Source organism: Prionailurus bengalensis, chromosome B1 (genome assembly GCF_016509475.1).
Source record: "Prionailurus bengalensis isolate Pbe53 chromosome B1, Fcat_Pben_1.1_paternal_pri, whole genome shotgun sequence".
Taxonomy (NCBI): domain Eukaryota; kingdom Metazoa; phylum Chordata; class Mammalia; order Carnivora; family Felidae; genus Prionailurus; species Prionailurus bengalensis.
The window spans coordinates 146119811-146132524 of record NC_057344.1 but is presented as its reverse complement, the minus strand read 5'-3'; the positions used below and the strand labels follow the sequence as shown (position 1 = coordinate 146132524).

Here is a 12714-nt window from a genome sequence, read left to right as displayed (position 1 = left end):
TCTCTCTCTCTCTCTCTCTCTCTCTCAAAAATAAAAAAACAAATACAATTTTTTATTCACTAGACATACAAAACCTAAATATTTTGGGGCGCCTGGGTGGCTCAGTCGGTTAAGTGTCCGACTTTGGCTCAGGTCATGATCTCGCGGTTCGTGAGTTCAAGCCCCGCGTCAGGCTCTGTGCTGATGGCTCAGAGCCTGGAGCCTGTTTCAGATTCTGTGTCTCCCTCTCTCTCTGCCCCTCCCCCGTTCATGCTCTGTCTGTCTCAAAAATAAATAAACGTTAAAAAAAAAATTCAAAACCTAAATAGTTTATCTTAGTGGAGACATCATCATCACCACCATCTTGGTACTTTACTGGCTCTATCTAGCCTAATCATTGGAACACAAATTGGAGCATTGTAGTCCTAAGGAGATGGGTAGCACATTCCATTTATTCAAAAAATCTTAAATGGCAGAATGACATAAAAGCAAATGTTATGCTATTAAAAATAATTGTCCTTACAGAGCTTGAAAATAGCAACATGGAGTAGCAAAAAATAAAATGGAATATTAATCCTCTGTTTTTAACACAAATTTAATCCCCGCCCCCCCCCCCCCCCGTGGCTAAATTACAAAATATCTTGATTTGCAATAGAACACAGTCTGTACTGAGAGGTGGTGTAACTGACTGCAGTTTCAGAGATGTTTGATTCATTTACAGGTTATGCTGTTTCCTGGTTTGCAAATTATCAGAACTCCCCCTTGTTGGAATCCTATGTAAATTCCTAGTAACTTTGGAGCTCGGTACAATTCTGTTCACAGCAATGGGGCCTTTCCTGAATTTAGATTCTTTTTTGTTGTTTTAAGTACTTTTACATACACGATTATGCCCACAGGTAACAGGAAACCAGTGTTTCAAAAGAAAACTTGATCACATTGCTAGATAACGCAGGTATCCTAAATAAGTGTGTGAGCGCCTCGAGGGCTTTACCTACAGCTCCTGCCAAAAGTACATATTTTTTTGATTGGTAAGAACGGCAGGTGACGCTTCATGAAATATAAATGCAAGAAAGACTCGGGAGAGCTCAATAAAAACCTTCCACCCGTCAGTCTGGGAGGATAAGAAAGATACTGTTTAACAACAGCTGGAAATGGCTTTCGGAGTGCCAATATCAGTCTATCTCTTATTCAAAGGTAGGAAGTTTGTTTTTGTCTTGTTAATTTTGTATCAATGTAAACTATGAATAGGATTTGTTCTGTTTTAGTGAGAAGTTGGCTTTTAACCGCCGTTCGTCACGACAAAGAACAGCACAAGCCACCTGTGAATTAATTGAGTTTTATTATGTAATACAGACTCCTAACAGATTATGCTACCCCCTTTTTTGAGACCTGTATGCTTGCTTTCTGTAACCGAAGAGCAGTTGATACATTTTAACCACTATGCCATAGCATCCTTGCGATTGAATTAGTATATAAATGAATCCACGTGCTCTTAAAAATGAATGTATTTCTATTTTCTGGAATGAGAAGGTAGTCGGGGAAGTAGGTATGGATGAGAAACTGTCGGGAAACTGCCCTAATCAGGTTATGCTTTTCAAATGTACATCGATGGGGAAAAGAACAAAAGTGAGAATAAGCAGAGTAAGAATCACTTTTGATCTGTTGCTTGTCCATAACTTTCCATCTGTTGCTTGCACATAGAAGGAGGCTCACCTGCTAAACATCCTTTCCCTCCCACCCCCCCACCCCCCCCCCCCCCACCCCCCCCACCCCTTCATATAGCAATGACAGCATTGACTGAAGAGGCAGCCGTGACTGGAACACCTTCAAACACAACCCAACAAAGCAACTGGACAGTTAACAAAACAGAAGGTATTTTCTTCACACTTTTGTATTTTCAGTGATTTTTTTTTTTTTTTTTTTTTTTTTTACCTTTTGAGAGAAATTCGGATTGTGATCAAAAGCAACACTGGAAATCTTTTAATGTGCATTTTATTATTAGACATTCAACTCTTTAAGCAGGATGCTGTGAAATAGACGTGACAGGTAAAAGTGCGAGCAAAGACATGCCTTTTAAAAATTGCCTTCTGCTTGACTCCAGCTTGGTCCCCAATAATCCAGTTGTGTCCCGAGGCAGTTTGTCCCCATATGGGCATTTGTGATGACTGATATTTTGGTATCATATTTTAATCTGTGACTATGACTTTGCAGCCGAAGAAATTAGGACAAGGCGAAGACTTAATCCATCTTCGGAAAGATCATTTTTCTTGTTTTGTTTTGGGGGATTTTTGTTGTTGTTTTAACATATGCTCTGTTTCCTAATCACGTGTACCCAATTTTTGTTGTTATGGTGATGGTGTGTTTCTTTTCCTGTATTATTGCTATTACTGTTATTATTAGAATAGCTTCTGGCTGCTGTTGAGCGAGCATCAGTATTTTTTTCTAACCTGTTTGAACTCTCAGAGGTGAACTTGGAAGGTTTGTTACCTGCCAAGACCTGTGTACCGGGTGGTTATGATTCTCACCCAAATCACCACCCCCTCTTGTGAAGATTGGTGATGTGACAGGACACAGGAAACGCCATAGCTTATGCTCAGAGCCAGGCAAATAAAAGAAGATCATGTCAGATACTTTGTTTCTGAATATGAAAGATAGTAATATTTCAACATGCCTCATTTTACCAATAATTTTAAATTAAAACATCTACTTAAAATATTCTGCCAGTTTGAGTTTTAAATGTCTATCCGTTTGCAAAACAAACTCCGTGTGAGCTTTAGGATCATTTTTAGCCAACGTCTTCATGTCTTCTGAGCCTCTGAGCAAAGAGGAAAAGATCTTCATTGGAAGATAATACGGTAGAAAATTCAAGTAGACTTTCCTTTCAGTGATTGACTTGGGAACAGTGCACACAGCACCACCTTCTTACGTCCTTAACAATGAAATGCAAGGCAAGATTTCCAAGTTACAGATAATAATAATGGAAAACAGGGGATCAAGTATATCATCTCTACAGTTGTCCTTTGCTTTCTTGATAGAGAACCTCAGTTTTTCCATTTTTAAATTTACTCCAAATATCTGCATCCAGTATCTTAGGAAATTTTTCATAAACTTAAAACTAATATTCTTTTTAGAGGAAAGAGGAGTCTCTCTGGCACATTCTTTCTTTGGAGGTATCTTCCAGTTCTCACATTTCCTAGCAAATCCTGGTTCAGGCTTGGCTAATTTGATTAATTTAGTCTTGTAGCAGGAAGAACCTAGCCCCGTTTATCATGGGAAATTCTCACGGGCTGAGAGTTAATTATTAAAATGAGACGCTAGATTCACAACTCCACACTCAACAAGACAAAGGCAAATTTTAAGGTAATATTGTGTGTTCTTAATCGACATGGAGTTATGTGGCACAGTGTCTTATTGGTGGCTTAGTACCTAAGATTTAGTATTTTCAATATAAAAAATACATGCCTTTTTAGATTTTTTCCCCTTAAAACAAGTAAGTAGGATTCTGTGAATCTACTTAGCAAAGGCAAATATGATGTAACATGATAACTAAAGACGGGGACGTATGTTTATTCATAAAACACTACTGATTCTGCCTGGGACAAATTTAAAGATCGGTAATTAAATTTTTACCAGAAAGGACCCAATTATGCAGCTTTAACCAAGGGTCATCCCCACTGAATATACCCCAAGGGTGGCATAGGTATATGTCTTCAGTATATCAGGGAATGAGGAGTAAACATCCTGAAATGTATTCGTTTTGCCAAAACACAGCTTCCCAAGAGGAAGCTTCCCATGCAGAGGCTTCTGGACACTTGAGCACAAAAGTTTTGCCAGATGTGGTCGTTTGCACAGTGTTAGAAGTCAAAACCCAGATTTTCTCATTCTGTTTCTAGGGCATTTCCCACTGTCTCGTAATGTATCTTTAACTGAGTAAGATTGCCAATTAATATTCAAAGATGTTGTCTCAACTAGGTGCAGCTTGAGCCATAACTTGTTTCTGGTTCTTGTATAGGTCATAACAATGCCTCTTCTGAAATGCGGCACTGAAGTGCTTCCTTTTGCAGTTACCTTCTCAGTGGTAGTCCACAGAAGAAGAAGCAGGCAATTCTCGTCTTCTTTGGGGGAATGAAGAGAAATCAAGTTCATTAGCTCTGTAAATCCAAGTTTCCTAAGTGCAGACTCTCGGGTGTAAAGGGGAGAATGAAAAATTGGGTGCGATCTTCTACGTTTATTCGTATTTGGGCATACTTTTGGGGAGACTTGCTCAACACAGCCTGCTAAAATGAGAATCAATGCTGCCACCTTTTGGCCACCTTGTATCTCTACCTTATTACGTAGCTTCTAGAGAATAGAACAATCAATCCACCTCCATCCCCTAATTAATTAGTGATGTGTCCAAATGATATTAACCTAACCTTTGTGAATATAGCCTGCTGTTGGAATCAGCCAATAGTTTAAATGGCAGAGCACCCAAAGAATATTCTTCAAATTAAAGGTCTCTTTACACGTGTGTAACAAACCTACTATAAAAGTGTGACCCCCTTCATCTGTTCATATTGTATGTCCTTCTCCTAGCTGACTACACAGAAGGGCCCATAGCCTTGAAGTTCTCACATCCTTGCCTGGAAGACCACAATAGTTACTGCATCAATGGTGTTTGTGCATTCCACCATGAGCTGGAAAAAGCCATCTGCAGGTAATTGCAAAGAACTTTCCAAGTCCTAGAGATGGGAGGAGATGCATTTGTGTTTCACCTAGTGTTTCTATGTGTTTCACCTAGTACATTTCCACACACCTCTCTCTTATCTTGCAAAAAGGGTACATCATCTGAACATGACTCACTATATTTGAATATCTAAGGAGTCTTTTTCCAAACTACCTAACCCACATTACTCAAAAATACAGTTCCCACATTAGCAGCTTCTGTGTAACCTGGGAGCTTGTCAGAAATGCAGAAGCTTATGCCCTACCTCAAGACTCCTGAATGCAAACGTGTGTTTTAGCAACCTGCGAAGAGGATTCTGAGTTAATCACGGGGTTGATTACAGGATGAGATGAAATAGACTATAGCAAAAACACTTCAGGAATATAAACTTCTAGAACAATTAAGTACTATTTTTATGATCATTGGTTTCTGGGCAATCTCCTACGAAAGAGTAGGTTAATAATTTTCTGGATCAACTCATGCAAGCAGCTACCTTTCCCTTCTACCAATGAGGGGAGTTACATTACTACGGGGCTTTAATGAATTGATTATTGTAAAATACATAGCTTCTTCGATACATTTAGCAGTTGGCTTCCATTTGGTGTTTTCCTCTTTAAATTACTTACTTTTTATTGAAATGTGTCATTCTTTGAAATTGGCCATTTCTTTGAATTTCTATCACTCTGAGTTTTCAAATTATGCATTCTTTTCTTTTTTTTTTCTTTAAAGGTGTTTTACTGGTTATACTGGAGAAAGGTGTGAACACTTGACCTTAACTTCATATGCTGTGGATTCTTATGAAAAATACATTGCAATTGGGATTGGTGTTGGATTATTATTAAGTGGTTTTCTTGCTATTTTTTACTGCTACATAACAAAGAGGTATGAAAAAAAATATTAAGTCACTGGGCACTTGTTCACTTAATGAATATTTATGGAGTCCCTACATCGTACCAAACACTGACATGTAGAATTTTTTAGTGAAAAATGGCGGCAAATTTGGCAACTTCCTACATAGATTTGTTTTGGTGCTTTTTTTTTTTTTTTAATTTTTTTTTTCAACGTTTATTTTTGGTACAGAGAGAGACAGAGCATGAACGGGGGAGGGGCAGAGAGAGAGGGAGACACAGAATCAGAAACAGGCTCCAGGCTCCGAGCCATCAGCCCAGAGCCCGACGCGGGGCTCGAACTCCCGGACCGCGAGATCGTGACCTGGCTGAAGTCGGACGCTTAACCGACTGCTCCACCCAGGCGCCCCTGGTGCTTTTTCTTATAAACATAGACAAGCAGTAAAAATCTACCTGAAATTGCAATAGAATAGCTCCAATTTACGGTTTCCCTTCAACCTCGTCTCTCTCTGCCTACGTCGAAGTTATGAGTAAGGAGGACAGCAAGCCCCACAAGAGTAGAGATTAAGTGTATCTTGTTCACAGTTATGTATCAGTGATAAATACCATGTCTGGCACACAGTAGACACCCAGCAAATATGTGTTGAACGAACAGTTCTAGAAATGAGTACTAAATGAATGAAAATGGATGACAAACATGGGCCACTTTCTTTTCAGACATCCGCTGAGTGTTTATACAGGAGATTCTGTCTACTGCTAAAAACCTAAAACAATAAGCTTGATCCACAAGTATAAGTTACTTGTGTGTTCTAATTTCTATTTTCTCCACACTGGTGATTTTTTCTGAAATCCATGTAACTTGGATAAAGTCAAGAAATAATGTGAGATACATTAAAGGAAAAAGCGCAAACACATTTCCTTTGTTGTAGCCTACTAAGTAAGTTGTCGTTTTTAAAATGACCAAGATGAGTGTGCAAAATAAGAAAAGGTTTGCTTGCTTAATAACTGTATCTTAGAATAACCTCTGTTATGTCAATTGTAGATAAATTGAGATAAAATCTGTTACATCAATTGCCTAAGAGACCAAGAATGAGGGGGGGGGGGGGGAAGGAAGTCAGGCCTTTTAATGCTAACAAGACAGCTGTCTGAGGTCAAGTTCCTTAGAAGCAAAACCTAAGATGGGGATTCTTGTGCAAGTCATTGGCTGAGGGAGTGCTCTAAAGGTGAACCCTGTAATGGAGTAAGAAAAACCAGAGCAAAGGAAGACAGTGAGCAAAGACGTGGCCTCAGCTGGATTCCACAGGGAGATCTAGGATATGGATGGCACAGTAGACCTTTCCCAAGAAGGTGAGGGATCTTGGTTTTAGTGCCCTGTGTCATCAAGCATGGGTAGCAGTATGCTCCTGGTGGGAAAGGAGGTGAGAGCTTGGAATCTCCCAGGGATCTTCAGGCTAGGTGCTCTGTTAGCCAAGGGCAATCCTCTGGAGAAGGATCTGGCTCTGAGCCAGTTAACATGCATAGCCAATGGGGGATGGGCCCACCAGTGGGGAAAGGGGACCTGGGTGGAGAACCAAGAGCAACTGTTGTACCATAGCATATATATCATTCTCAATAAACCATACGAGCAGCCGTCCAATTCACACGGAAACCAATGTTCTCTTTTAGGTGTCTAAAATTGAAATCACCTTACAACATCTGTTCTGGAGGAAGACCACTGTGAGGCCTTCGTAAGAAATTTTCGTGAGGCGTGTATAAAAATCAGTGGGCCCCAAATCGAAATCTTCCAATGAAACAACAAAACTTCCCAACCTGACTGGACTCGAAAATAAAGGAAGTTGGGATCGTGATGAAATGAGAGAATAAACTTCAACGTTGGTCTTCAGACTTTGCCATCGTTAGGGTGCCATGGGAATCGAGCGAACAAGCTACTGTGACAGAAGTCAAGTTCATAGTCCTACTCTGGGTTTGTTGCTGTTGTGTGGTTATTGTTCTTACTGCAGAAAGACTGAGCTTCATGCTTCTGACCACGTCAGATGTGAATTTTCATGGGAATAATTACCAACCTTGCAGCAAGCCAAAGCAATGCCAAGCTTGGGTTCTTCACGTGCTGCCTACCACAGGCAGTTTAGATCACTGCGCTACGGACCTAGTCCCAAACATGCTGCTTTCATGGTGTCTAATGCTAGGATGAGGTCAGTGTTATGGCACCTCCAGCGATGCAAGCGTGTGCCTGAAGCCTAAACCAGGGAAAAGAAAATGGAATGTCCAAGGCAAACATAAATCATACCCAGCTCGTGACAACACTGTGTAGCCTGTATCTGTGAAATGTGGAATGAGTTGAAGAGTTTTTGATGACTAAAAGCTATCTGGATATTGAGCCCTGAGTAGGTGAAACATTTCTGTTTCTGCATGGATTATAAAACCTTGTGTCGGACTCAGTGGTCCCCTAATGTTTATGTTCATCACCTCTTCCTATTGTTAGTGGAATTACCTGGTGACTATCCATTTGGCCTGAAATTCTAGAATTCTACTAATAAATAAAATTCTACCATCGGCCCTAAAATAGAAACTGAAGAATCGGACATAGGAATTGTTTCACCAGCCGACGACCTGTGGAAACTTTCTCCGCCATTTCTGAACGCTTGATAGCAGATTTGCACATAGCGAGAGAAAATGAACAATGATAGAAATCCCCACTTGGGAATTAGGGTCCCTTCCTCTTTAATCATACCTCTTCCACATCAGTAGAATTATCCTCGTGCAGGTCCTTTAATTTCTTCAGGCTTTGGTTGTATCTTCTACAAGGCCCTGCTAGTTTTTAGAGTTTGACTGGGGGTCAAGAGAAAGTTTTCCATATTTGTCCCACAAGTGGAATTATTCTCAACACCACCTCTGTCCCCCACGCCCCATCGAACCCCAAAACACACCACCGGATATCATCTTAGGTGTCTATTTGAGTGTTTGGTTTGCAAAACAATCGTTTAAAATTTTGTCTTTAGAGGAAGTGAAACATGGAATTGAAGAAGAAGAATATCTACCAATTTTCTCTCGGATTCAGTCTAATACTATGGACCTTATTTTTTCTCCATTGCGATGTAGATAAGCAAAACAATTCTGATCACAAGATGGGTTAAAGGAGGATCAAACGTGAATGTTCCTACAATGGTAACAAGACTTTCACTTCTGTAATGACTTTTCCATTCGCTCCTAAACAAAACTTTACATTCTGCTTTCCTTTGAGTAGAAGGCATTTCGCCAGCTTTGTTTTTCCTTCATAAGGAATTTAATGCCGATGAATTACACGTCAGCATTTTCTGCTTGTCCTCACAAAGTATGCAAAGGTTACATCATACCAAAAAGTGGGGAGGTGAAGTTTCCTCCCAGTGACTCCAGCGACCGCACCTAGAAAGCTATGATCTTCCCGAGCTTTTCAAAAAGGTGTTAAAACGCTGGGGAGAGTCCAGGAAGAGACAATAAAGCTTAATTAAGGACTGCCTCTTGATGAAAGGAAAGAGGAACTAATGCTGGAGTCTGGAGAGGTGATAACCTAAAAAGTTATAAATATCTGCTGTCTATAAATATTTCTAAACTGTAAACACAATATAATTGAAACTAAGAAACACCAGACAGAGAATTAAAATGTCCAGATTGCCAAACCAAAACAGAAACCAATAGGGATTCTGAGTTTTTCAGTGTGGAAGAGTGTGCATTAACAGTATAAAATCCCCCCCGTGAGACCATACAGACATTTAGAATGTGGCTTATGAGAAGCCATCTGTTGGTGGTCTGTCATACAAAGTAATCGTCTGGTCCCCTGAAGCCTAGAATTCATTTTGCAGAGAGGAATCTCTGGCATTCCTGTGGCAATATTTACACATGTGAGACAATGCATATAAATACAAGATGTTCTGCAAACTTCTTTATCTTCTGTTTTTTTCCTGTGCAAGATCCTGAGAAAAGCCTGCCAGGGAAGCCCTTGGCATCAAGATTACGTTTCCAGCTATCAGTCATGAATTATTAGTTGGTGTGGATCATTCAGGAAAGAAAGGAAAACATGTTTCTGGCACCTTGGACTAAATCAAGCAGGATAAGGGGTTCACCGATTTCATTCATTTCCCATTTTGTCTTCTTTAGATATCTACCCTTCAATCTCTGAGAACACGTCCTTAAGTCATCAATATTCATAAGTGCTTCATTAATTGACATTCGGAGCATGATAAGGGTGAGGGCAAACACCATAATTTCAAACATATGTGAGCCAGTAAATTCACAGAGAAAAGTATAATTACTTGTTATTGTATCTTCTTTCCCCAAATTACTTTTTTTTTTAAAGTAATCTCTATACCCAACATGGGGTTTGAACTCACGACCCCGAGATCAAGAGTCACATGCTCTCCTGTCTCAGCCAGCCAGGTGCCCCATCCCAAATTACTTTTTTGTATGTTATGTTTTTTATAATCCCGGAAGTAGATGAAATTATAACATAGATTATCTTTTAGTGTTTCTGGCCACAATACAAATCTAATCCTTTAATTCGGAAATGTCCATTTTGGTGATGTCAAGGAGATTTCCATTCATTATATGTAATTGAGAAAGTGTCTTCAGAAAATAACAAGGCAAACATCAGCAATCTAAGCTTTTGATGTTGGGCATAAGGGCAGTTTGTCTCTGCAGAAGACCATGAGTAAGCCACCTAACTTCTTGCGTTGCAAAATGTAACAAACTCTCTGTAGTGTGATGTAAATATTGATATCCTGCAACCCACATTCATGGGAAGGGTTACCAGAATCTCTCTATTGCAAAATACCACTCTTTCTGGCTTACATCATGGCTGCATGACATCAGGTTACGAGCATCTGCCAAGATGAACCGGAGGTGTTGAAATTTAATTTGTCAGAGACTGGCACTGCTAACCTGGGTGAGTCCACATTTCTGTCCAAGCCTCGGTGCGGCCCTATTCAGTAGCACGGTCAGAAGCAGATCTTCCAAATTCAGCTGCAAATTTCTGTTAATTATTCAATTCAGGAATGCACAGTTCAGACTACGAGAGCCTAAGCCATTCATTTCCTCGGGATTCAAAGGCTAGGCCCCCTGGAGAATATCCACGTGAATAAACGAGTACTACCCTTCTACTTCACTAAACATGATGGAGATTCCAAATTGTGGGCAACACCCACAGCCTCCAAAGAAACATCCCATAAAGATGAGGAATATGATTATACGGTAACGAGGGGGAATCGCATTGTTTCGTCAGGTCTTATCGCTACTATATCTCATGACCTTTCTTTATAATTCTTGTGTCTCGGATATTATTGGAGCATAAATCACTTAGATTGAAATTTGGTTAGGACCGCAGTCAAGCAGGTATCAAACTAGCAGTGCTTTTGATCTTTAAGAGGATGGTAATGAGGCTTTACATCTTTTTGGAAAGAATGGCATCTACAGATCTTTAAAATTGCCCGAAAATTTTGATTCAATACTAAGTCTCCTCACAAATCAAGTTAAATGGTGTAATACAGCGATCACTTATGAGCACTTACAATGCTTGAAAAGCATTATTAGCATTATTTTAATTAATCCACACCTGTATGGAATTGAGGCTCGGAGAAAAGGCTATTGCTTTTTCAAGGTCACTTTAGCCTTTCGGTGGCAGAGCCTAGAACTGAGCCAGGTAGGTCTTACGCTCAAGTCCCTCATCTAAACTCTGAGAATGCTTCCTTAAATGTTATGGAAAATCTTAATGTTAATAGTTGGCTTCTTGATGAGCTTAGAGATAATACCCAAGTGGTTTGCACGCAAATGAAAAAAAGCTCCTTTCTTTAGAATGTATGAAATAATAACCTTGGTCATGGATCAACCACAAAAATTCCCTGCTGTCATCTGCTGATTATTAAGATATGCATACCATCCTGAGGGTGGGGCCAGAACAGCCTTTAAGTGCCCGCTGACAGATGAATGTACGTTCCAGGGAGAGACTGTGGACTGTAAATAGACCCTGGTTTATCTTCAGGACTCAGGGGATGAAGAGGTTACTTGCAAACACTTGACCCCAGGCTGTGAACAAGGGTTCTCTGGTACCGGTCCCCTAACTGGGGTACACCTGGCTTGGTTTGGTGAGGGGATGGGGACTGAGTGGTTTTCCCATCCACAGACAAATCTCATCAACTTCCTTCCCGCCATGTCACGCACACAACCCTACCCCGAGTCCCACAAACATTTTGAAGAAAGATGGCCAATGGCAGCGGTCTAAGCGAGGAGCAAAAATTGGAAGCACCACTAAAAAACCCTCCGCGGGGGATGGACACTTGAACGACCTGTGATCTGGTCCAGCTGCCTGCTTATTTCACTCTGTTGGGAACCTCCACACATGATATTCTTGTCTGTTAGACTCTAAGGACCATCTCTCCATCGCGTCCCTGGTTGAAAGTGGTATGTGAAAAACACGCAGCCCCTACGGCAGATTCAGCCTGCAGATTCATTTCCTTTGACCTTCATGGTGTTTCCTTTAAAACAAGATTACATTTAGAGAACAAGATATTTTCCTATAAAAAGAAACTAGCTTTTTAAGCTGCTTTTGGAACACAGAGGATACAGAGCGCTGGTCCCCCACGCTTCCATTGCTTTGGTCAGAAGTGTGCTCTCCACACCTAGCCTGCTTCTGTCACAGTGCTGCTTCGTCAGGGTTTCTATGGGCCTCCACGGTCTACAACCTTGGTTCTTCGACTGGGTGAATTGTAAGATCCTGCCTCATCTCAGTTCCTCTGAGTCTAGCCGGCAGGCTGCCTGCAGAGGGCCTTGTTGCACCGCACACTGAACAAGCCATAAAGGAACACGAGAGGCCAGGTCGCCCAGGAATGTGCTCGTCAGGAGAACCCACACTCACCTGGAAGCTGGCAGGGGAGGCGTCTGATGACTCAGACACTCTGCCCTGCCCACGCCCTCGGTCATTCTCTGCTGTAATCCTAATCGGATTTGTTTCCTCGGAGCTCAACCCTGCTTATGTTACCTCCCTGCTCAAAGACCAAACTGACTCCCCAGCGTGCCCCATGTTTGGCCGAGACTCCTCTCCTGGCAGTGGGAGGCCCTCCCTAGGGACACTCAGGTGGTCTCTCTTTCTCATCTACCCTTCCAGCATTCCTTACACAGACCATCCCTCAGCTGCCCTCTGTTCCCGGAACAGAC

General features: G+C 41.1%; 1 protein-coding gene across 1 annotated transcript; it reads left to right on the top strand.

Moving 5' to 3' along the window:
* The first annotated feature begins 1037 nt into the window (after positions 1–1037).
* On the top strand, positions 1038–10824 carry EPGN (epithelial mitogen). The gene is made up of 5 exons (XM_043572476.1): positions 1038–1173; positions 1762–1851; positions 4555–4675; positions 5414–5566; positions 7198–10824. The coding sequence occupies exons 1-5, from the start codon at positions 1131–1133 to the stop codon at positions 7250–7252; spliced, it is 462 nt and encodes a 153-aa protein (XP_043428411.1). The 5' UTR covers positions 1038–1130; the 3' UTR covers positions 7253–10824.
* The last annotated feature ends 1890 nt before the right edge of the window (positions 10825–12714 follow it).